Source organism: Accipiter gentilis, chromosome Z (genome assembly GCF_929443795.1).
Source record: "Accipiter gentilis chromosome Z, bAccGen1.1, whole genome shotgun sequence".
NCBI classification, from domain to species: Eukaryota; Metazoa; Chordata; class Aves; order Accipitriformes; family Accipitridae; genus Astur; species Astur gentilis.
The window spans coordinates 47984808-48011183 of NC_064919.1; the positions used below are offsets into that span (position 1 = coordinate 47984808).

General features: G+C 38.4%; 1 protein-coding gene across 9 annotated transcripts in view; it reads right to left on the bottom strand.

Moving 5' to 3' along the window:
- TRPM3 (transient receptor potential cation channel subfamily M member 3) overlaps positions 1 to 26376 on the bottom strand; it is a 471646-nt gene that overhangs the window by 97212 nt on the left and 348058 nt on the right. For all 9 annotated transcript variants that reach the window (XM_049795463.1, XM_049795465.1, XM_049795464.1 and 6 more), the window contains exons 6-7: positions 25243 to 25414; positions 2965 to 3139 (exon numbers count right to left, since the gene is read on the bottom strand). In XM_049795463.1, coding sequence (XP_049651420.1) covers positions 2965 to 3139; positions 25243 to 25414 — 347 coding nt within the window. The remainder of the gene's footprint in view (positions 1 to 2964; positions 3140 to 25242; positions 25415 to 26376) is intronic.

Sequence of the window (26376 nt, forward strand, 5' to 3'; positions counted from 1 at the left end):
CCTGGGGATGGATGATGAGCCAACTGAGAGTTTATGAGTTAGGCTTAAAGAGAAGACAGGTAAGTGTGACTTTGTACTAGGTGTCTGCTATAGGCTGCATGACCAGGAAGAACAAGTGGATGAGGCCCTCTACAGACAGCTGGGAGCAGCCTCATGTTCACAGGCCCTCATCCTTATGGAGAATCAACACCACTGATGTATCTGCTGGAGGGACAACACAGCAGGGTATAAGCAGTCCTGGAGGTTCCTGGAGTGCAGTGACAAGAACTTCCTGACCCAAGTGACAGAGGAGCCAATGAGAGGTGCTCTGCTGGACCTCATACACACCAACAAAGAGGGACTCAATGGGGATGTGAAGGTCAAAGGCAGCCTCGGCTGCAGTGACCATGAGATGGTGGAGTTCAAGATTCTGAGAGGAGGGAGAAGGCAAAAAGCAAGATCACAGCCCTGAACTCCAGGAGAGCAGACTTTAGCTTCTTTGGGGATCTGCTTGGTGCTTGGATGAGACCTACAGGGTAAGACCCGGAGGGAAGAGGGGCCCAAGAAAGCTGGTTAATATTCAAGTATCACCTCCTGTGAGGCTTAACGAATGGGGCAGAGGACCTGGTGACATAGGACATTTGAAAGGCCAAAGAACTGAATGCCTTCTTTAATTCCAGGCCCCAGAGACCAGGGGGAGGAAGGAAGGAGGGAGGAAGGAAGTCATACCCTTGGTGGAAGAGGATCAGGTCAAGGAACACTGAAACAAACCAGACATACATAAGTCCACTGGCCCTGATGGGATGGACTCACAAATGCTGAGGGAGCTGGGTGATATCATTTCCAGGTCACCCCATAATTTTTAAACAGTCATGACAACTGGAAGAACTGCATGAGGACTAGAGAAAAACAGTGGTCACAGATCTTCAAGAAGAGCAAGAAGGAGGACCCAGGGAACTGCAGGCTGGTCAGCCACCCCTTGACCCCTGGGGAGGCGATGGAGCAGCTAATCCAGGAAACCATATCCAGATGATCAGGAGTCGTCATCGTGGATTCACCAAGGAAAAGTTGTCCTTGATAAACTGATCACTGTCTGTGATGAAATAACAGCTTTGGTAGATGAGAAGCAAGCAGTGGATATTTTCTAGGTAGACTTCAGTGAGGCCTTTGACACTGTCTCCCATAAGATCCTCACAGAAGGTGTTGAAGTATGGGCTGGAGCAGACAGTGAGGTGAATTGAAAACTGGATGAATGGCTGGACCCAGAGGGTTGTGATTAGTGGTATGAAGTCTAGCTGGAGGCCAGCAAGTAGTGGTGTATTCCAGGGACCAATCCTGGATCCAATCCTGCTCAACATCCTCATTAATGATCTGGAAGATGGGGCTGAGTGTACCCTCTGCAAGTTTGCTGATGATATAAAACTGGGAGGAGTGGCTGATATGCTAGAGGGTTGTGCTGCCCTCTGGCAGATGGACCTTGGCAGATGGACCTTGACAGGCTGGAGAAATGGGCTGACAGGAACTTTGAGATGTTCAACAAGGGGAAATGCAAAGTCCTGCACCTGGAGAGGAACAACCCCATGTATCAGTACATGCTAAGGGCATCCCAGCAGGAAAGATGCTTGGCAGAAAAGGACCTGGCGGTCCTGGTGGACACCAGGTTGAACAAGAGCCAGCAATGTGCCACTGCAACAACAAAGACTAATGCTATCCTGGGCTGCATTAGGAAGAGTGCTGCCAGCAGGTTGAGGCAGGTGATCCTTCTCTCCTCAGCACTGGGGAGGTCACACCTGGAGTCCTGTGTCCAGTTCTGGGTTCCCCAGTACAAAAGAGACATGGACACACTGGAGAGCATTCAGCGGTGGGCCACTAAGATGTTGAACGGACGGGATCACCTCATGTATGAGGAAAGGCTGAGGGAGATGGGACTGTTCAGCCTGGAGCAGAGAAGGCTCAGAGAGGTTCTCATCAATGTATATAAATATCTGAAGGAAGAGTGTAAAAAAGATGGGTCCAGACTCTCTTCAGTGGTGTCCAATGGCAGGGCTAGAGGCAGTGGACACAAGCTGAAACACAGAAGGTTCCCTCTGAACATCAGGAAATACTTTTTTACTGCGTAGGTAACTGAGCACTGGCAGAGTTTGCCCAGAGAGCTTATAGAGTTTCCATCCTTGGAGATATTAAAAATCCATCTGGAAGTGATCCTGGGCAACTGGCTGTAGGTGGCCCTGCTTGAGCAGGTGCTTGAGTTGGTCCCTTCCAACCTCAACTGTTCTGTGATTCTATGGTTGTTTACATATCTTTTGGGCATAAAGAAGAATAAAGAACATTAAAGATTGGGGCATTCAGTAATAATATGTGCTTTGGAACTTGCAAAGCATGCTTACAGCCTGAATCAACAAAAACACACTTGAATGTTCTACAATAAAAGTTAAATACTATCCTTGCCTGACCCTGAGTCTGCAGAGAAAGGTGGGACAGTGCAAACAGATCAGTGCACCAGCAGTCATGTGTGAATATAGGTGTGCAGAATCATGCCCAACAGGCAAGGTGAATACAAACAAGCTTATATGAACATATAGGGCTAAATTAAACCTGAAGACAGCAATACACTATATTATAATGACATAGAATACCTAAGCCAGTGAAAATAATTCCCCATGCCCTTTGACTGAATCCCTTGACCTGCAACTGCAAGATATCATACATTGTACTTGTCAAGGTATTAACATGTCATGGCAAGTAACCATATGATACAGTTTCTACACCACTGTTTTATTCTGTAGACTTTCCTTAGTGTTGCTTTAACTCTCCCCTTTTTTGTGTTCTGGATGTCTTCAATATTTCACCTGTATCGATGATGGAAACAGCCATGTGAGGAAGGTATTGCTTTTGCAGTGTATTGCTAATAATTTCCTGGTCTCTCTCTTACCACCAAATTGAACCTGTGGATGGAGAAAGGACACACACTAGGAAATGACTTACCCTCCTTCTTCAGAGTATTTGTGACCAAAGGCAAGGATATCAGATGCCCGGCCACTGCCATCACATATCACAACAGGAACAGGAGGAGTGTCTCGCAGGTACTCCAGAACGATGGAGATAACATTGGGACCTCCTTCCACAATGAGGGCCACCACTGGAACCCCTTGACCAATTCCTGGAGTAAAAGGAAGAAACAAACAAAAAAACCCAAACAAAAAAGAAAAGGAACAAAAAATTGCAAAGCCAGCAAAGGAAACAAAACATAACAGAAGACAGGAAAAAAAAAAATCAAACTGAAATTACTGCATTGTGACTGTACAGTGTTATGTTAGAGAAAATGGCATTTGGAAAATCATAGATTTTAAGGACAGAAGGGACACGTGTAGTCATCTTGTTGGTTCTACTGCATAAACCAGGATTTTCTAGAATTGTCTTCTGTTTTAAATAGAATAATTATGGTTGAAACAGACCATGAATTTTTTAAAAGATAAAATCTTGGTTTGAAAGCATGGAGAAGCTACCACAATTCTTCCTAACCTGTTCAGAGACATTTTAGCTTGCTTGTAATCTAGATTTTGCATACTGTCAGTTTTCAGCCATTGGGTCTTCCAGTAGCTTTGCTTGCTGTTTTAAAATCCCCCCTTTGATATTTTTGTTGCGGTATTAGATGCATTTTAAGGTTGCCTCTGGATAGCCCTTTAACCTTCTCTTTGATAAACCAAACATATTCTCTTACAAGTCAATGCAATACTTGATTTCCAATTCTAGTCAGTCTCACAGTTTTCCCCTGAATTCTCGCCAAATTTTGCAGCATATTCCTTGATTTGCAGACCTCATACTGGGGACATCGGTCCAGAGCAAGCTGAACTAGTGCTGAACCAGAGGAGGAACATCTTCATTTTCAATACTTGTGGTATAAGTAGATGGGAGCTCTCTGCAAAAGTTGTAGCACAGACTTTGCCAGTAAAGTCTTATGGATTTAGAGGAAGGCAACCTGACACCAGGCTGATGTTAACATGACTGAAAAAGGTTTTACGGTTGTCACTTCTTGACCAGTTGAGACTGGGACATTCAAAAGGACTTAGGCACTAGAACTAGTTGAATATTTTCTATTAGCATTATTTTGTCAAAAGAAAAAAAATAATTCCTTTTAAACTAGCTTTTCCTAAGAAAAACTATATGCATTCTGCACAAAATATTGATGTTTCACTGAAAAATAAAAAGAATACCCCAAACTGTTAATATCTGGGTTGGGAAAAGTTGCATGAGGCCAGGCAACAACTTTTGACATGACTGCCTCAGGTTTCTATTCAGAGGGTGTTCAGTCCACAGAACCAAAGGTAAGCTTATGAGACTGGAACATTAGATCTGGTTAGACCCTCTAGAAACATTCACAAATCAAATGAATTTTGATAGTCACAAAAATTTTTAAGGATTTGAATTACTGCCAAAAAATGAGTGAACTGTTCTTTAAAAAAGAAAAAAACCCAGCTCTTATATACAACAGCAAAGTATTGTACGCACCTCCTGAACAACTTCACAAGCAAACATTGTATTTCCTGGAGAGACTTTCAGCATGCTTTGTTATGGCTGTATACTGTCAGTTTGTGGCTCTTTTAATACATAACTTAAGTAAAGTGCATGGTATTTATTTATGTTAAGAAAACTATAGCAGAGTTATAAAATTCAGGCTAATGAAAGAGAGTAAGAAGGGTAGAATATGACAAGGTGATGAACAAGATGATTTTCACAGAGCTCACTCATTAAGTTTTTTATTAATATTAAGGACTTCCCTAAATTGCTGCTCTACCTAATTATTAAGTTCTTTTGGTGGTTAAGTTCTTTTTCAAAGGTCTTAGTGGAAAAGCAGTTTTGGGCAATGGAGTTAAATGAGAAAGGAAAATTAAGAACTTTGCTTAAGAAGAGTGCATTATAAGTCTGATGGGTAACCTGTCCCACATGTACTTCCATTAATTTTAAGGGATTTAAGCTAAAGATGAATTTTGTTTGGCAAATTTGCATTGTTTACCTACATTCATTTTAATCATGCTTAAAATTGCATTCCTTAAATGTATATTCTAGATATTAGCAATAAAATCCCTTTTTTTTCTGAGAATCTTAGAAATAATATGATTTTATTCCTATATCAATACATTTAATATGATACAACTGGTTACAGTTGAGCATGCAGCAGAGAACCTCACGTCACAAGTCTGCCCAGGTTTTCCTTTGGGACTAGATGACAAAAGAAATGTTGTTTATAGTTATGTCTAATACAAGAATTTATTTTTTTTTTGGTAATACAGTTGCTATCAGAAGATGAATAAAAATGAAATTCTTGGTGCAGAATATTTTTCTTTATGATACTTCCCAACATAATCACATGGTGGCCGAGACTCTTATCAGTTAAAATTTTAATGCAGAATTGGAAGGAAATATTTTATCACTTAGTTTCTATGATCTGGCTAACTTAATGTTATCAAGTTTTTTGAACTTTCTATCAGTATTTGCTTCTTATTGTGTAGCTTTTCTTTATACTACACTGTATAGCCAATACTTCTAGCATTTTTAGTTCTGCTGTGGTAGTTGAATAAAGATTTCCCTTCACCGTTCTTGTTTCAGTCCTCCTTGCTCAAAAGACTGATCACAGAGCAGATCTAACATGAACTCTGACTAGGAAGCCCACAGCTGGCTGAAATCATATGTCAGCATTCCTCTTTGGCAGTGTAGTATTCTCCTCAGGAAACTGACTGGTAGGGCCCATTTTATTTAATTATTGACACCCCCCCCCCAGTGGTGTGTTTAAAAGCCTGATGGCTGATTGTGGTCTTTTGTAAAGTATTTGCTATAATGCAAAATATGAAATTGTTAGCAAAGGTGAATATAAGTGCACAGATTTGAAAGTTTATAATTAACTAATGGGTAGAGTTGTATGCGGAACTGTAGTACTAATGGAGTTCCTTGAAGAACTTACCCTGATCCTATCATTATTATTAATGACTGCAAAACAAGAAGTAGAGCTGGTACTGACATCTGCTAATAAAATAATATTAAGAAGTGTTCTGAGTAATGAGTCAAATTGGGTCTGGATGACATTAAGGATTGAGTAATAGAAATGGAGAAAGTTCACACTGCAAAATGTGAAGTCATTTACTTGGTGATTAATAAATTCTGCTGTAAACTGGGAACTTATTAGGAGGAAATACTAGAAAAAAGGAAAGTGTGATCCAGCTGATCACAGGACAACTGAGTCTTTGGTGTAGAAAGGCTATGAAGAAGGCAGATATGACCCTGGAATACACACAGCAAAGCATTTTCAGTAGGAAATATGGGCTCACCTGTGCCATTGTGCAAGCCACTCGTTAAATTCCATAGTTACTATCTGCAGCTATGGTCACCCATGTTCAAAAAGAACAAACTGGAACAAATGGAGGAAAAAGCCAAAAAGAGTATATGGGGAATCAAGACCCCATCTTATGGGACAAGATTTGATGAGTTTGTCTCATCTCCCTTAGCAAATGGAAGGGTAAAAGACAATACGTCTGAATATCCCCATGACATACAGCACATTGGCCGTCAATAGTTTCAGATGGAGTTCAGAAGATTTCTGGCTATCAGAAGAGTGAAGTCTTCACAGCCTTCTAGTAAGACTAAAAGGGAAAAACTTTCTGAGTTTGGAGTGATGCTCAATAATCATTATAGATGCAGCCACTTTATGTATGTCAAACTGTTCCTAAAGAAGGTTCCTTCTGTCTACTGGAATTTTTTTCAGTCTTGGTGTATTCTGCTGGATATTGATCGGCTATGTAATTCTAATAATACAAATAATGATGGTTAGTCTATACAGCTGAACTACTTTTTGCCTTTTTTGGGCCAATGATTTGGCCATTTTAAGGCATTTCTAAAATTCCTCTTACATTATTTTCTTTTACTTTTTTTTTTTTTTACATTTTTTTAAACTGCTATAGTCACACTAATTGCATCGCATATAACAGTTCTCTGCAAGTGTTCCTGTTGTGTTTCACTGTTGTTAATCAGATGGCATTTTTTCTCTTCCCTGATCCTGTGGAAACACATCCAGCATGAAAACAATCCTCTAATTTGGGGCTAGTAAAACAAAACAACTTCTCTCCAAATCCACTCTTCAATGAAATTTTGTAGCCTTGAGTTTTTTTAAAAAAAAGCTCATGTGAACCTTAATTTATCATATATGATTAAGTTCCAGATTGAAATGCAACTCTTTCCATTATTCTGCTAGATTTTCTTGTGAAGCAGAAAAGATTTAAAACACAAACTTGATTTCTACATCTCACCTTTCAGAAATACTCCCTGAGTTTCAGCAAATAGAATTTTTTCATTGTAATTTTCATTGTTCTTCATAAATAATTTTGGTTTGGAAAAATATATTGTTTCTTTAGCTTGGAGGCAAAATTAGAAAGTACACTTCTAGAATTAGATATAATATTTTAAAATCAGTTAATAATACTTTGTTGATACTTCTTCAGGGTATAACCACTTCTGGCTTTAAAGACAGCTCTCTAGACTACCGTTATCTGAATCCTAATGTTATGAGCTTTTCCAGATTTGTGATCATTAATTTATGAGCAGTGATGGTAACCACAGTGTGTGAAAGGAAGCCCATAGACATGAGAAAAAAAAAGTCATGTCTGCTTGAGTATCTTAAAATTTGAAAAAGAAGGTAAGTGGGAATTATCACATTCTCAGTTTTCTATGATGTTCCCAATCACATTTAAATTATTTGTGACATTATATTTATTTCAGAATAAAAGCTTAGCTTCTTATACCAAAGAAATCTACATCTCAATAACTCTCAGGCAAAACATGGAGCAGATTTGAATTAAACTTTTACATGGTTTGATATAAAAAATCCTGGATGCATATTTGTCACTAAATATTAGGAATTTGGAAATGAATGCAGAGGGTCTGAAGAAAAATTTCAGCGGGTAGGAAGACATCGACTGACTATTCCTGATGAGATATTAACACAGCATTTGCTAACTATTTTCCATCTATAAAACTAAGAACTGACCATGCCTCATTTTACTGTAACACCGGACCAATTTGAGAAATATTGGCATTTGATGCTCATAAGATAGAACCTCTGACTTTGGGAAGAAGGTAGCTGATGGACTTCTCTTTAACCGGTAATCAAAATATTTTTCATTCCAGATCTCTGTATCTCCTTAGAAATGCAAGAGTCAGGAATTCTCTGCAAAAGCATTATTTCAGCTTGCGCATGCACATTATACAATAGTTTGCAAAGAAGAGGCTGGAAGTGCCTGATATATCCACAGGGAGCCTCTTGTTTCAGCCACTTCATTCACAAGAATGTCAGGCTGGGAGGTGAGATGCTAAATCTGAAGGTAATACATTCCTTATAAAGCCAAGGTCAAGTTTCTTGCTTGAGATTGTCAGACAGGAGGCAATACAGAAATAAAACCATGCTGATGAAAATCTGGACTACAGTACCGGGGTTGCTGTCTTCTAGCACACGTCCAGAAGCCGGAAACTTTGTGCCATGCATTAAAAGGGACAGTCCAATAAATCAACAAGGCAGAAGTTTTCCCTTCATGTTGTTTGTAGAATTTACCACAAAATTGCCCTAGTCTTGGCCAAAATAAGCAGAGCACTCACCTTGCAGGGCTATCTCCAACAACACTGCTGTTTTCACTAAGTACCCTAAAAGTAAACAACCTTAGAAACTGTATTTCACATTTTATTAACTGGGAAGAGAGTAGCAGTAGTACACTCCACTGAAATGTCCATTCTGAAATTGCAGATAACCCTTCTCAGTATAGGAAAATGTATTATTATTATTACTATCAGGAAAGACTCTGGATCACTGGTGCTGTTTTCCAAACACAGAAAAAGACCAATAGATACGTTTTCAGTTTCTTAGAAGGCAGAAAATGACATGTTACTCAGGTTTTTTTATATTCTCTGTAGACAAAGACTCATCCTAAAACCTGAAAAATTATGGTGTTTTCCATCCATCTGATAGTTACATGGAGGTTTTATTTTTAAATTTACTCAGTTTATTGTTTTTTTCAGCATTTCTAGGATAAGCTTTGGTTTCAGCAGATCTCTTTCATTTTCCTTTTGGAAGATGGAGAAACCTTATCTAGCAGTATATCTGCGGATTTGAGAATAGCTGGGAAAGCTGACTATTGTGTTATCACTGTGAGGTTTGTCACTACACCTATGTTTCAAGATGGTAAAGGTCTGATCCCAAAATCAAAGGTCTTCCTACTTAAGAATGGTCACAGAATTTTTATTCTGTGTTATTGAAAATAGTTCATAAGCCAGAGATACTTTTTTTCTCAGATTTTCAAAGGAAATATTCAGCTTGTATTCAAGAGCAGGTATGTGTGAAACATCTCATACAAACTTGCATATTACTATTTCTCATTTAATGAGGTCTCCATCTCAGATACTGAAGTCAGCTTTCCCACTATAAATGTGAAAAGACATGTAGTCTCTCCTTAATTAATAGAATACAGACAAAACAGTGGTTTTATTTTCATTTTAAATAATGATTCATCCAAAAAGATGAAGAAATAGTACCAAAGAACTTGGAGTTAAAATCAGTTCTCTGAGGCTCATCACTATCTTAATTTCTAAAACAATAACTTGTATTTGGAGCATTTCAATAAGCACAGATTTTTGCAGGGTAGACTAGATTGCTTAGTGTTTCACAGTGTCAGCTATTGTGGATATTGTTGGTGCAATATTGTAAATTAGACTGCAATATTGTACGAAAGATTTATACAGTCAACCTAAAGCTTCATTACTGTGTTATTGCCTTTGTGGCCAGCAACAGAACCTGTGAGAGACTCTCCGGCAATTGTGATTCTGGGAAGGTATGTATATACCAGAACATTTGTCCTGATGTGCACCAGTGGCAACTTGTAGGCTTTAATGTTATTATACAGAAAAGTAATCCCATTTTCCCCTTGAGACAGCAGTACTGCATCAATACATAAGTTAAAACAATAAACTAGAAATGAATGAATTTGGAAATGGAAGCAATGAAAAATTGCATAAGGTCTGTGCTACATGAAAAGGGATTTTAAAAAATCTACCATGCTTTGCAGAAGCCCTACTTTGTTTTCCCAGTTCTTGGAAAAACATGAATATTTTATACTATGAGTATATTTATAAATAATCTATAACTGTCTTATAAATAATTACTAATTCTTTTTATGAAGAGCTAGACATGAGTTACGCTTTTTTTTATAGACCAACAAGTGAATAAAATGCCTTATTTACTATAAAATGTGTTTACTACTCATGTTTTTAAGTGTGCTTATAAAAGTAACCGGGACATATCAGTATGTTGCGTACTATTTCTGAGTTGACAGTGCAAATAAAGCTGGGAGGCTCTTGTTCATTATCCCTGACAGAAATGTCTCTTAATTTCTGCTTCTTAACACTGGGTGGTGGTAGGTGCCTCTGACCTGATTTCCTGCTGACGACGTTTGCTCCTTCATCAGGTCAGACGTGTTGGTGTGGGTTCCCCTACATTAATTTTCCTTTTCTACCTGGAAATTTTGGCTGGAGAATTTGGTAATTATTTGGATTTGTTTGGGATGTTGGATCCCATGGCTGTCCCACTGGAGGAGTTAGTGCACAGCAGTTGGCACAGAAGTGGCATACAGGTGGAAATCTATGTCGTGTCTCCCAGACAAGGTGCAGCTGTAGAGCAAGTTCTCCAGAAGCTGGATGCAGTAGGAAGAACTTAAGGCTTACAGTGCACATAAGAACAGAGTCACTGTGGACATAGTCAATGAGTCCAAACTGTCCAAAGGATGAGGAGGGTGAGCTGCCACGAACCTTCAGACAGTGCATGTGCAGTCAGCCTGACATCTCAAAGTCTTTTCTTAATGAGGCACACACTGCTCATCTGTGCAGTATGGAAACAGGCGGGTATATTTGCATGATCAAGGGGCCTCTATAGTTTTGCACAGCACCACCCTGCAGGTCCACAGGTTACTAAACTTTCCTGGACCCAGATGTACTGTGGATGGTGGGATACATAAATGAGCAGGTTTCTCCACTGGTCATCACATCACAGGTTGTCATGTGCTTATCTGATATAATGAGATAATGAACTCTTAGCAGTAGAAAGTTGCTATAACAGGCTTTAGATTTGTTTCAGGCTTCTAACTTGTGTATGTCCTGCAAAAGGTCTACCATTTTTGGGCAAGAGCTACCTTTCTACCTGCAAAATTCTTTTAGGACAATGGCTTTTGTAAAGGGTAAACTCAATGCTCTCTTAGTAGCTGACAAATACAGTCAAAAAATAGATGTCTAAAAATATAAATTAACAGGTATAAACAAGTTAGTGTGCCCGCAAGTGTTTGCAGCTGCACAGTGCACTCAAAGGCATGAATATAGACCATTTTGCACAGGTTCTTTAGCACAAATGCCCCATAGGTTTCCTGAAAGTGAGGCCTTTATATCCTTTCACATGCAGAAGTAAAATTAATTGGCATGCAAAGCCAGATAATTTTAAACTTTTCCTGTCACATACAATTTACATAAAGAGGACCTCTGTTTCTTCCAGATTTTCCTGCCTTCCTAGTCTGCTTTATGGAGAAAATTTTAGGGGTGGGTGTTTTTGTTTTTTTTTTTTTTTTTTTTTAATGTTGTTCCAGCTAATAGAAAACGCTCCTTTATTATAAGGAATGAATCACCAGTTTTTTCCAAAGATATTGAGAAAAAATTCTCTCTGACCTTTTCTCTTTTAACTAAGTGCCTGTTAATCTGGACCACAGCTTCCTTTGCACATATGACTTCAGGAACTTTGTGCTATCCGTACCTTTAGAGTTAAAAACTACCAGAGCTCCCGGGCTGTTTCACAAGCCCTGTGCTGGTCCCTCTCTCTTCCCTGACAGATTGCTGCTCTTGTAGCCAGCAAGTACTTGTGTTGCTCTGAGGTACGACCCAATCACACCCCTGGTTGCAGCCTAATCTATCATTTAAGGGCCCAGACTGTGGTAGATAGCTGGCTGAAGTGTTAGTTGACTGTAACGATAAATGTAAAGGCAAACGGCCAGCCTGGTAAAACAAGTAAGAATAAGTTTTCTTTTAGCATACTGAACGTAATCATCCCTCCCCTTACAGACATGATAGCCCTCATATACATTCGAACAGAACTGTATGATATTGTGATCAAAACAAGAAATATTGTAAATACAAATTTTTAAAATAGCAAGAAAATTAATAAATACAAGCTTTTAGCACCTTGGTCCTTAAGTAAAACTTGGGTTCAGAGGTTTATTTAATCTTAACACAAAGGCACTCCACACATTTACTATAACTCTATTACCAACAGGTATCTTGATACTCACTTTAATTTGGTAAATTCTAACCGGTATATCTTGGTTTGGTTTTCTTTGATTGTTACAAATATTTCAGATATGTAACAATTGAAACAAAACTACACTGCATTTGAATGCCATGTGGATGAATATTTACTAAATCAAAACAAAAAATGAAAAAAAATATTTCATGAAATTACAAATTTATACATGTAATTCTACTAACCAGGAATAGAAACACCAGAACTACCCTGCACATGTGGGCCTCTAATCCAAAAGCAAGTGCCAGTGTATCAAATCCTTAACTGCATCAAACAGATGATGTGGTTACCAGGCAAAGGCTGTTTATTCAACAGTTGAGGTTACAGTTCAGGACTTTCTAATCCAAGGATTGTTTATCTGTGGCATTTAGTGGAAAATCCCATTTAACTGTCAATGGAAGACTGATAAAGTGCTGTGAAGCTCAACAAAAATGTTCATGTCCTTACAAGCTCTGACAGTTTTGAACTACATTTTGATCAAATCTGATCTTAGTTTTAACCTAAATAGGTGAGATGAACTACGATTTTTGAGTGGAAATCAACTAATAAGCATTAATCATTCATATTTGAAACAGGGCAAAATAGCATTTCTTTCTGATTTTTTTGCAGAGTTTGAGGCTTATGGTGTCTTGAAACTCAAGTTGGAACTTGGGGGTTCTGGGAATTTAATGAAAAAAGAAAGCCCTTAGCTCAAGAAGTCTGTTTTAAAAGTCCAAATTCCAGGCCATTGATATATTCCATGAGGCTAACAGAGTACGCAGTAACATGTTGCATTAGCAAAGGCTGGAAGAAACACACCACATAAAACCCGTGGCTTTCAGAAGCATTTTGATCCCAGTGTTTGCCTGGCACTTGGATAAGAAGTACTTAAGACAGAATGGATAAACAATTAAATATGCTCTGGAATTTTAATAAGTGAAAGTCCACCCACCATGAGCTTAAAAGTTTGAGGAAAGTAATTTTAAGTTTCTGAACTAATATTTGCCTTACAGTAATACAGAGTCAACAGATACTGCTCTTTGGTTAATAGAGTGTGTCTAACCACAGGGTAAGTGCTACTTAAATAGATTTAAAAGGGTATTGGATTTACAACAGTCTTTAAAAAGTTTGCCCACACAAATGTGTCTGCTTCACCTCTGGACATCTATGTAGTACATGTAATTTTACTAACCAGGAACAGAAACACCAGAACTACCCAGAACTATGGTTCCAAGTCCCAACTAACTCAGAAAGGCTAAGTCGTAACAGAGAACATCCTGAAATAATCCAGATCCTTCCCATTAGGTTACACTGAAATAACATTACAGCTTTTTTTTTTTCCCCAGGCTATTGTTTTCAGCCTTCAGGCCCTTTTAGAAACACCTCCTGATGTGTATGAGACAGTTTTCGCTAAAATATCAATATCAGTATCAAATAGATAAGATCACCTGCATACGCAATAGACTTGCTTCCCCCAGCTTTGCAAATCACAGCCACAGTGTGCTTACCATGAGAACAATTACATTATTAACTACTAAGTGAACATGACTGGAAAAAAGGGAATGTAGCTTGCCTTCTCAGGATGATGGAGAGGGATGCTGGCTCTTACTACCCAGAGAGACAGGAACATCTCCCAGATGCCACCACAGGTTCAAACTTAATTTCACATAGCTGCACTTTTTACAGTCAGCTCTCCCTTTTCCTCACCCCTTATCTCCAGCACCTTCCCCAGAGCAGAACCAGTTACTACTTATTCCAGATATAGCAAAGATGAGACAGATATTGTAATCCTTGAAAGGACTGTTCACTAATATGACCAAAGAAACTTACACATTAACACCCCCTCCCGCCCCTCAAAAAAAAACCCCAAGGAGCCCAAACTCATTCTACCCTCTTCTGAGCAACTCTAACAGTTTTCTATTTGCATAAATTAAGTGGAACTTCCATTTGTATGGGAGGTCATTACATGCCCTATGTCTAGAGAAATCAAAGTGACTTGGTAAGCCAATAAAACAAATTCTAAGAATATATGCAGTCTTTCTCAAATTCACAGAACTAATGGATTATGTGTAACAGAATGACACAGAACCACTACTAATAAAGGAAAGCTCACAACCACTGGACTTATGTTTGCTTTTCAATTTATTTTTTTACTTTTCTTCTGCCATAGGCTCATTGAATCTCATTTGCTATAATTCCTTTTTTCGTCTTCGTGCTTCCCAACCACATTTTAAAATTACTACTATAAATTTTATTTTGTTCAGCTTTATTGCTTCCTTTGTAGTTTGCATTCATTCTCTTTGTTCCCCTTGTTATGGTCACTTCCATTCTGCATTCTCATCTTTCTAGCTTCCTTTTTGGTATCCCAATAACACTTTCACTTCCACTCTGTCTCATTGTGTCTAATCCATAAGCCTCTTTTATCTCCTCTATTTTTAATTCTCCGCTTTACTAAGAGTATGATTGCATTTCATTTGTCTCAGCCTCTTCTCCTTTCTCTTCTGCCTCATCTCAGTACCTTCACTCTCATTTTTATTTGTTCAGTGCTCCTTCCTTATCTGTCTAAATCTAGCTAGTGTTGTATCTGCCATCCTAACAGCTGTGGCATTGACAGGCAAATCTATGGACCTGACAAATGGACCATATCTTCATTTAATATTGGACTGATCCTAAAAACTTCTCCAAAGGGCATCAAGGATGGTAACAAGAAAAAAATGCCGAAAAATTTGTGATACCTTCTTTTGCTTTTCATACCTGTCTTTGCAAAAGGACAAAGTTTAGAGAGTCCTCAGAACAGGCAAGACATGGGAAGAGTCTATGTAAGACTAAAGCTTGGGATCTGTGAGCCTCACAAACCAGTAACAACCCACTTGGTTACTTTCTACAGGATGGCAATATATTGGTCAAGGCTGGCACTTCAAGTTCAAAGACATGCACACAGGAACCTTCATGGATTTCAGTCAAAACTTACCCTATCTGTCCTAGAAGTCAACTGTTTATTAGACCAGTACTACAGGACCTAACTGGTTTTGCTCTTCTTGGAGCTCATCAGCTGTAGGTAACGGCCTAAAAGACTCAGAAGCAACTACAATTTCAATAATTTTCATGTTCTGTCTAAATTTCCTTGGCACTTTCCCTGGTTCCCTTTGGATGTGAGTGGTACCACATATTGTAGCCAGCAGTTTAGAAAGTTATCACAGTAACATAACCAACTTTTATACTGCCTCAAATTACATATTGAGAAGCTTTTCCTTGTCATATATTGCATATTTGTCAACATATTGGACACTATATTATCTCAGAAAACCATCCCTCCTTTCTCACCTGTTCTAGAAAACAACAACAAGTGAGATATAGAACAGCAGAAATTTTGCTTAAAAGGACTGACTTTAAAATGATCTCTGTTTCTTAGTTTTATGGCTTTGCTCTGATTTTTATAGTAAATTCAATAAACCTAAAATGTCCAAACATTATAGAGCTGAAATGACCTGTGGTTTTTTTTCTTGTATATCAATCATATTAAATCACACATGTTTTCAATAAACTTATCTGTTGAAAGTCAAGTCCATGAGAGGAATTTATGGATCCACTTGCATTCAATCAATTGTGTATTTATCTGTGCTTCAAGAGCAATTTTTAACCTGCATGTGCTCTCTCAGCCCTTTCTGAGATGATATTTTTGTCTCCAGTGTCTGATCCACCAGTATCATGATGCTTTTGATGAAAAAGGCCCAAGTCTTGATCTCTTACAAAATCTGAAATGAGTCAAGCTTCAAACTGTTCTGAGTTTTACTTAGATTTCACAGGAGTCAAACCAGCAGCAGGCTTCCTCTCCTAGAATGAAGTCTACCTACATCTTCCCAGCTATGTAGTTATGAAAATGCATCTAGGGCTGCACAGAATATGAAGGAAAAATCTGAAACAAATGAGAATTCCAATGCATTTGATGATGGTGCAATGGTCAGAGAAGATGCCAGTGATGACAGTTGAACGTCCCTTTGCCTTCCCAGCCCCCTTCATATATTCTCAGGCATAGGATGACAAAGGGAAGTCCACGGGTCACATGAACAAATATTGTTGACATATTACCCTGTCCAAATTGCCTTCTCTACCCAATCAAATCACCCGACTTTATCTATCAATTCCTTACTCAAAGGTAACTTTTTCTCATAGCCCTACCAAAACTCAACTATATTCACCAACTCTATAAAGAAGAAAGATTAAATACAAGGACACAGGTACTAATGCCTGTCGTCTGTTTGTTTTCAAACAGCATACCATAGAGGTAGAGCAAACCTTCAGCACCAAACAGCATTTTTAAAATAAGAACAAGAGCAGATTGATAATGAATAGTAATATTCCATATGAAGCCCTATGTTGTCTAGGAGACACTTCTTCCAGTAATGTACTAATCAGAAGAAGAGTAAGAGTATCACAAGGTGGACCTACACAACCTAAGGGTTCGGTGTGGTAATCTTTCTAAGATATACCAACATGCTTCAGTTTGTGGAATGGACTGAGCAGTGCAGAGTGACTCTTGGGCAAAATACACAGAGGTTTGTTGGTTTTTTTCCTCCCTTTTTTGAGGGAAATAAAAACCAAAAGAATGAGATCTGTAGAGTTTCTAGGAAAAAGGACAAGGGACCAGCCCTCAATAAAACTGCAGTACAGAATATGTATTTATTTCTATTGTTTTCTCATGGTGCAGAGAAGATGAAGCAAATGTAGATAGCACTTAAGGTGTTAGTGTTGCAGCAGAGAGTGGGAGATGAAAAGTAGTGTTGAGGCTCACTATATACATCTGTTATGGCAACCTTAACATAGATGGTCATTTAGCTTTAACAGAAATGTACACCTTGTTCTTCAAAGCCTTGTGACACAATCGCCCTGTTCCAGAAGGGTGGCCAGCTGCATGCAGATGAATCCCTTCTGATCTGTAGCCCACATTTGGCTTTGAAGAAGAAACCATTTTGTCCATTTTCTGGATCTGTAAGCTTCAAAAAGGCTAAAAGAGTGTGTTTTTTAAAGAAGTTTATAAAAGATACAAAATAAACCGAACTACTCAAAACCTTCAGATTTTTGGAAGGTGTCTACTTGCAATTAAACATGCATTGCCTGTATGTCTTCTGGCTTAACATTCTGGTTTCAAGTATGTCTTTGGTGACATATCCTCATTTTTATCTTATTTTTGGGTCTTCTGGAAAAAGAATTGTTAAAAATCTCAAAAAGGGCTTTGTTTTTTTTTTTGCATAACTATTCCTGAAGAAGAAGCTGGTAGCTAGTTTTATGAAGAATAAAGAGATTTCATAGTGAAAAATGTCTTCCCCCCCATCAGCAAAGGCTGGACTCCTGCTGTCTCGATGACGTTATAGATACTTGTTATCTTCATTCCTCATGATAGTGAAGTCCTTTTGCCTCATCACTGCTCTTTCTTTCTGAGGTTATGTCTCATCCTATAAAACGGCAGAAATCTAAGTAGTCCAAGCTGACAAGTAAATGAGTCTTTTAAAATCATTAGAGCAAACATTAGATCTTTTTACATTTTAATCCATCTGTTAACCCCAATTTGAATATCACTGCCTCGCTGGTTGGACTTCACCTATTTCCAAAGCAAATTTTGAGGATGTAAAATTTCTGTCAGATAGTTGCAGAGAACAGAAAATTCTGGCAGTATTCTGACCAAGACTTAAATCTTTTGGTAGATGAAGCTTTCAATATAAGAAAGATGTCTGGATTTAAAAGGAAAATGTCATTAGCACATGATGAAGGCCATTTGTCAGATTTGCAGGTATCACACAAAAGCTTATTCTGCCCTTTTAACTGCTACTGAAAGCATGTTACTCCTTTCTAACACATGCCAAAGACAAATTATATTACTGATATATACGTGCTGATGCATGCAAGACGAAGAAAATGATTGCATGTTTCCCAAAATACCTATGCACACAGAAGAACATGCTGTAAGTGCATGCTATGTTATGCATCGCATGATGTCGTGTTGTGACGTGTCCAGATTCTGATGGTTCTGACAGATAATTATATATGTTCTTCTGAAGAAAAACTTACAACATTCCTAATTAATTCACAACCTTTTAAATTCAAATTAAAAACTTTTATACAGGCTACACGCGATCATCTTATGTATGTAAATAATTTGTACCCTTGTCTTTTTCCACTGCTCCAGTAAGATCATTCACATGAAAGAACATAGGCATTTGTGACGGAAGTGCTTGGCAATCATGCTGTAAGCTCTTTAAGGATTTGAGAATATTTAAGTTACTAGTAACAATTCAGTTAATAGCAACAACTATATGCCATGAACTGAAGGCCTTGATGCAAACAGGAGGAATGAACTGCATATTGTAAAAATGCAAACATGAGTGCTCAGCCAAAAGGGGGAAACTAGGTAGGATTTTTGACGATTCCGTAAGTACTGGTAAAGGGTATTTTTATATAATATGAAGTAATTCTAGACCACACTTGTTAATGAGAAAGCATTGTTCTGGCTAATCACAAAATGGGTGAAACCCACAGCATGTCAATCTATTGAAGTGACTGCCTGAAACTGTTTAACAGTCCTCAGATTAGACCTATCATCTGAGTTACTACATTGGCAATTATTCTAATCTAACCATCTGTGGAGCGGCAGGAGTGAATATTTTATGACTTGTAACTTCCAACGCACGTTTTGTAGACAGATTTCTTTTGTGTTTCTGGTTGGAGGCAAGACTGCTGTACCTATTGTGTTACTCAGCAGTGTTCTGCCGAAGTGGTAATGATGTACATCTTAGCAAATGACCAGGCCATTCCAGCACACTTCACAGAAATGCTTTGTTAGCGTCTAGGAATGTCATAATTGGAGAATTCGCAATAGGTCATCTATAGTAATTAGATGCTTAATTTCTTTCCTTTCTCTGTTTATAGATTACATAATCTGTTTGGTGATAGATTAAGTTCTCTTTCTCTACCAGCCACTAATATTTTCCCAGGATGGGAAAAAAAAAAGACTAGGTGCACTTTCATGTCTTGCAGGATCATAAAATTTCTAATTCAATGCCAATACCAGTTTTCTGGTGAAAATTGTTCTACCTCTTTTATTTTAAGCAGTTTCTTTTTAAACATTTCTTTGCATTATTGTGACTCATTGGAAAGAAGGTGTAATTATACAATGTTTGGGAAAAAGCAGCTGCAAAGGGGACAAAAAATCTACAATGTGAAGGAGATTTCCCAGGCATAAGGGGGAGGAGGAAATGTATTGTGTATGGAATTCTAGAAAAGAAAAGAAATTCTCAACATTTTAGAGGATATGTTGATGGCTGTTCCTTCTGAATAAAATTGTGTGTAGAAACATAAGTCTTTAGAATGACTTTAATCAAGGAATACTGTAGATGAGAGGAGCTTGAGGGATGCATAAGAATTTTAGAAAAAGAATGATTAAATGCTAGGTCTACAATATCATGGCAGACTATCTCTTGCCTAATGCCTAATGACTTTTAGTTATCCTTATAAAGATAGTCAAATAGGCCACATTTTTTTTCAACTGAAAGTTATTTCAGGGCTCAAAGACAATAAGAAATTGTGTGATTTTTTTGAAAATTAAGTCCAAACATGAAAAATCCCACATAAATTGCAATTTTTCTGTGTTCATTCTTGGAAAAGGATTCCAACAAGGTAAATTACTTGACTGTTCAGAGTAAAACTTGTAGCTTTTGTTCTAATCAGGTAACTAGATCCTTATGTCATGGACCTGTTGATGTCAATCTGAATGTGATCCAACAGCATGCTCTCAGTGCACATAAGGCAAACCATGCCCTTGTTCTATGTTTAAAGGAGCGTCTCAGGTGTGAATTTTTATCCCACACCCACTCTGTTCATCACTAGTGGGGCTGCATCTGAAGTACTGTATTCAGCTTTGGGCTGTCCACTTCAAGGATGGTAAGAAGAAACTGGTGAGCATACAGAGAAAAACAGCTAAGCTATACAGTGGCCTAGAGCATATGTCTGAGGAGGAGAGTTTGAAACAGCAGACCTTGTCTAATCTTTTGAAAAGAAGTCTAAGGAGTAATCTAATACCTGCCTAAAACTATCTGCAGGAGTGTTAAAGAGGTGTTAGAGCTGTATTCTTCTTACTAGGGCCAGGCCCTGTGAAGGGAAAGTAGCCAAAAATAGCAGCTCCAGATCAGACACTGATGGTGGGGAAAGTTTCCAAACATTTTGCTGGAGCCCATATAGATGGTTGAATATCCATTATTGGAGGTTTTCATACTTAGCTAAACAAAACTGTGGACAAGCTTAGCTAGCATTGACAATAGCCCACTTTGAGAGGAGACTCAGACTGGGAGCCTTCAGCAGTCTGTTCCAGCCCATATGAGACCTATCATTCTCAAATAGCTGTGAACCCTCTTGCATTAAAGGCAGTGAGACAGAGTTTAGTATTATGAGCCCTTCCAGAAGCAGTGAATCAGAAATCAGTAAACTGGCAGCAGTGAATTATGTCAGCCTGACATGCTGTAGATCCCTGCATGACAAGAAACAGTATAAGTGCCGCATCATAGCTGGAAGCACAGCTGCAGTCCACTTACTGTATCTCTGAAAAATTGCACCTTTTGAGCTGGGACATTTCATTGCATTTAAAATTTCAGTACATTTGTCATGAAAACTTTCTGCTCATTAATGCAATATTTCTGGAACAGGATGAACTAAAATTGATTTAACTCCACATTTCAGTGTAAAAATTTTTACATGAGCTGTCAAATTATCCATGCAATACTGTACAAATAAATCATGTGGCAGAGAAGGTCACAAAGATAATTTTCCTTCCTTCCAGAGCACATCTTAAGGTGATCTCCCTGCCTTTAAACTCCTGCAAAAGGTCTAGGACTCAAATGTTTGTGTGAATTGGAAACCAGAAACATTTCCGATCAGATCACCTTCAATATTTCCTTTTGATCTTGAAACAGTTTTAGAAAAGTTCATCTTACTGCCAACATTTCTTAGCACAAAATGATACACTTTGAAACTTTACCAATTTGAGACAACTTGTAGCTTACTGCAAGACATGGTTGCTGGGCTGTGTTAAAATAGTCTTCATTTGTGAAAATAAGAAAGACCAGTCCTAAGCATTCAAGCATCAAATTGACCTCAAGCTAAATGCACAACTGCGTGACTCTGTCCTGAACCTGCAGCCTCAGACTGACCCACAAACACAGCTGTACCTCTGCTTGCCTGGAAAGCATTTTTAAATTCCTGAATATTTGCTGTGGACAAAATAAGGCCTATGGAAGTGGTAAAAGCTAGAGAGGTAGAGTGGAAACAGCGTATTCAATGAAATCTTTTCTCTAGTGTTCACAGAGGCTTAAGGCAAGCTTTTTATTATTATTATTTAATAGAACATTCATTCAGGAAATTAGATACTGTTGAATGACTGAGAGTGATGCTGTATTAGGAACAAAAACAGCTGAGTCTTTCAGAATTATCTGGCGTACTTAACAACCTGATTTAATCTTAAATTTTATAAAAGAGACTGCCACTGTCCTAATCTATTTGAAGAGAATACCATTTTCTGTGTCTTTAATAGGTGAGCGCAAGCTTGAAGTTTTCCTTTGTGAATAGTGTGTGATCCCAAACATCCAGGAGAGCTATCACTGCACTGGAGAAAGATACAGTTTAAGCAAAGCAAAGTAAATAAGAAGAAATGACAAGCCAAGCATGTAAATGCCAGGCAGGCTTAAAAATAAGAATAAATCTGCTTTCAGCACCATTGTCCAGGGACAGGCTGTGAAATACGAAGTTACCAACTGTTTATTAGTTCCTAAATCTGTTCTGTTTTCTAGCCCTCTTTTGTTTGGTGATTAACTAGAAATTGTACCTTTTTCTGACTCTACAGCAAACAAAAGTCTGATGCTGTCAGTGTTTTTCCCCACTCCACATGCTTACTACTAGAAAATGGTAAGTAAGGACACATATGCATGGCTGCACACGTGCCTGTTTGGATGAAGATCCCTTTGCAGCAGTGTCCCTGCATGTACAGGGCCAAGGAACTCCAGTGTCGTGCTAGGAATGAGGGTAAGGGAAGGCATCGGAAAGTGGCCATCTGTTTGGCTGACCCAACAAGGCAGGTGGTCCTTCTCTCATCCATATGGTCATCTTTCTATTAACTAGAGGCTGAGTAGGACTCAGTCACCTTCTTTTAAACAAAGGAAAACAAAATGTGGCAGAAACATTTGGGATGTCACTGGACCAAGACGTACAAATCTTACCAGCAACTTGCTTCTTAACAGTTCTCTCACATTTCTGTTTTGAAGAAATGTTGTGAGACCCAAGTGCTTTTGTGTTTATAAAAGAGCGAGAGATTCGGGAGGGAGATGTTAAATGATAGAGGTACTCTGTCACAGAGAAAAGGGAAAAGGAAGAGACATGCTCCTGGGTGGCGGGGCAGGGGCTGCAGAGAGAAACCAAAAAAGAGAAATCCTTCATTTTTTGTAGGTGTTTGAAGAGGTCAGGCAAGGATGTGACTTGAACCACCACAGTTTGGAGGTTCATCCATCAATAACTTTTCAACAGATAAACCTCTTGTCCAAACCTGAATTAAGTTAAATCTCTCTAAAGAGATTAAGTTTTTAACACAAAGATTTCCCCAACACAATGTTGTGCTGTAAACTGCAAAAGCTCATATTTTTTCTTATAAAAGTCCTCAAAATAATTATTATTTATGGCACAGTTTTCTACAATTTGATTACATCATATGTAATTTTCAAGTGTGGATTTTTGTTGCTGGTCAACTGTTGTGGTTTAACCCCAGGCAGCAATTAAGCACCACGCAGCCGCTCACGTACTTCCCCTGCCCCCCCACCTCAGTGGGATGGGGGAGAGAATCAGGAAAAGAAGTAAAACTCATGGGGTAGGATAAGAATGGTTTAACAGAACAGAAAAGAAGAAACTAATAATGATAATGATAACACTAATAAAATGACAAAAGTAATAATAAAAGGATGGGAATATACAAGTGATGCAGAATGCAATTGCTCACCACCCGCTGATCGATGCCCAGTTAATCTCCAAGCGGTGATCCCCTGACACCCACTCCCCCCAGTTCCTATACTGGATGTGACGTCCCATGGTATGGAATACCCCGGTGGCCACTTTGGGTCAGGTGCCCTGGCTGTGTCCCCTCCCAACTTCTTGTGCCCCTCCAGCTTTCTCGCTGGCTGGGCATGAGAAGCTGAAAAATCCTTGACTTTAGTCTAAACACTACTGAGCCACAACTGAAAACATCAGTGTGTTATCAACATTCTTCTCATACCAAACTCAAAAACATAGCACTGTACCAGCTATTAGGAAGACAACTAGCTCTATCCCAGCTGAAACCAGGACATCAACCTAGGATTATATCGAACTGTCTCCATCTGCTAAAGAAACACATAGGCGTGCACACACTGCTTAGGATGCACACACATTTGTGCATACCTACACACTGGTCTCTGAGAAAAAAGCAATATATACTCTGATATCGCAAAAACAATAAGCCTGTAGTACATGTAGTTCAGGCATTGGTGTTGAAAAGTGTAAGTAGCACACCACTTTAATTTAAGCACAGACTATACTCATCATACAGAAAGCTTTATCAAGCACGACCAACACGCTAGTTTATATTCATCCCATCGGGCCTGCCTGTAATTCATTATCATCTGATGTCTGAGAGCTTAAATGTGTTTCCTAGTCTCATTCCAGTTTCAAGTATCTATATCGCAAAAACTGTCACTCTTCCTGGCCTCAAAATTGTATGTTTATAGACAGTTGTCAGCAGAAAGGCTGGGCATATGAGCACTTTTGAAAAATGAGTTCTGTTTTTATTCCTAAAGGTAGCTTATGCAAGTACAACACTGAGCTTTGTTTGTGAGACTAAAAGAATTCCTGCCTGGCTAATGTCCATAGGAAGATTTCTTCCCTATATGTGGCCTAGGTTCAATTTCTAGAGCAGATCCTTTTTTTCTTTTGATAGTACCAAGTTTCTAAAAAATAAATGATTGTAAACAGAAGGAAAAAAATATCCAAAATATCTAGAAAGAAATTAACACCCCATCTAAATTAAGCATCTGTACACTACAGAAACAGTAATACTGAGATATCATCTTTTATTTTATCCAAGCTTACTTAGGTGACTATTTGCTTTTCATTTTACATAGGAAAGTGGTACATGATTATAAAAGAAAAAAAAAATTATAACTTTGAGAGAAAAACTGAGGCTTCAGTCTGATCATGGTGTGGAATGTATCATCATGATTGTAAAAGATGAGGTGAAAGGACCATCTAACCTCATATTCTGCCTCTGGCTGTGGCTAATGACAGCTGCCTAGGAAAAACTAATAAATATAGTGCAAACATGTAGTAACATTTCTATGGGATACTCTCTATGCCTCTAAATATCAATGGCTCTGGGACTGCTTGACTTGTTCAGACATCTTTCCTGCCACCATGCAGGATTCTATATACCTCTATACACCTCAGTCATCTCTCTTCCAACCTGCAAAGTCTTTATCATAAAGAGCTCTCCCTTACTTTTTGTCACCCTTTCCTCTACCTTTACTAATTCCACTGTATTGTTTACAAAATAAAGGGTACCAGAACTGTATACAGTTTTAAGGAGATGGGGGTACCAAAGACTTGAACCTGAAGAGCCTTGACAAATACTGTTTGAACCTTTTCAGAAACAAATTCAGCTATTTGTCCTGTACCCTTACCGAAAATCAAATTTTATTATTTTTATTCACCATTATTTGCTTTTATTAGCTCATGCTCACCATTTTAGACAGTAGAACTACTCCCCAAAATATACAGATCTTATTGCCTATTTAAACTCATAGTGTCTTGAATATATTGCAATTGTAAGAAAAACCAAGCAAAATGTTACTCACTTGTATTTATCTTCTGAAGTGAAATGTGCTTTTCCAGCTGCCTACGAAGTTTCACCTCTGCTCCATATTTACCAGTAGTGCCATTGTCAGCCAAAATAAAATGAGAATGCATACTGTTGAGCACTGTCAACTTACTCATGGGATTGGACATCGTCTGGTATGGTCGGACCACCTGCATTTTAGAGACAGAGGAAAAAAAAAGTACTAAACAGAAAAGACCCTTTGAATCAGTTATAAGATACCAGCTGACAAGACGATACAAAAGAAAAAAATCAAAACTGTTTGAAATATTGCACTCGAGCACTACTGTGTTCTTTGTGTAAATTAGAAAATAATCTTAGCATTTAAATCACCTCTTGTGGCCACCTTTTGTAAACACCGACCTTTTAGACGCAGACACTGCTTAAAGGGTTTTCCATGATAATCTGTTTCAGTAGCATCAGTGGTCACTGTTTCAGTGTTAAGTCCAGCTAATGGTCAGTCCTCCAAAGGTCTGTGTTGGAAAAAACTGTTGGCACGTTCTTAGCATAGTACAAAGGCAGTTGCTTGTGTTCACAACAGCTTTCAATGGGGAGCTTGCTACACTTCAGTTGATTTGTTTTTGTCAGGAGAAACTCTTCTGCAGAGTAAATTGTTGCAGAGTTATCCCACTCATAGCCTGCAGACAGACCAAATAATAGCACTGGGCCACATTTGGCTGTCAGCTACTTCGGTGGGTCTCCAGTGACATATCTAAGACTGCACTGATGTGGCAAAAGAATTTGTGCTGTGTCAAGGGATCCTGGCTGATCATTTGAAGACAATTCCTAGAAATATTTTTCACTGTATTGTTTACATATGTCTTGTCTTTTTGGAAAGACAAAACTCCTGAAAATTTGTAAAATGAAGTCCTAGCTGAAGAAATGCTGAAGTGACTTCTTACAAAACTCAGCTGGGCTATAGTTCACCCGCAAGGAAGTTTCTTCACAGCTCTGGCACTGTTCACTTTGGAAATCTAACAAGATCTTCTGCTTTTTAATGCACAAAAGTGTACACTCAAGTTTTGTCAAAAACACTTGCAGACAGAAATATATTAACTTATTAATTTCTTCCTAGGCTTCTCTCCCTTTTTTTTTTTTTATTCTAAAGAGCTCT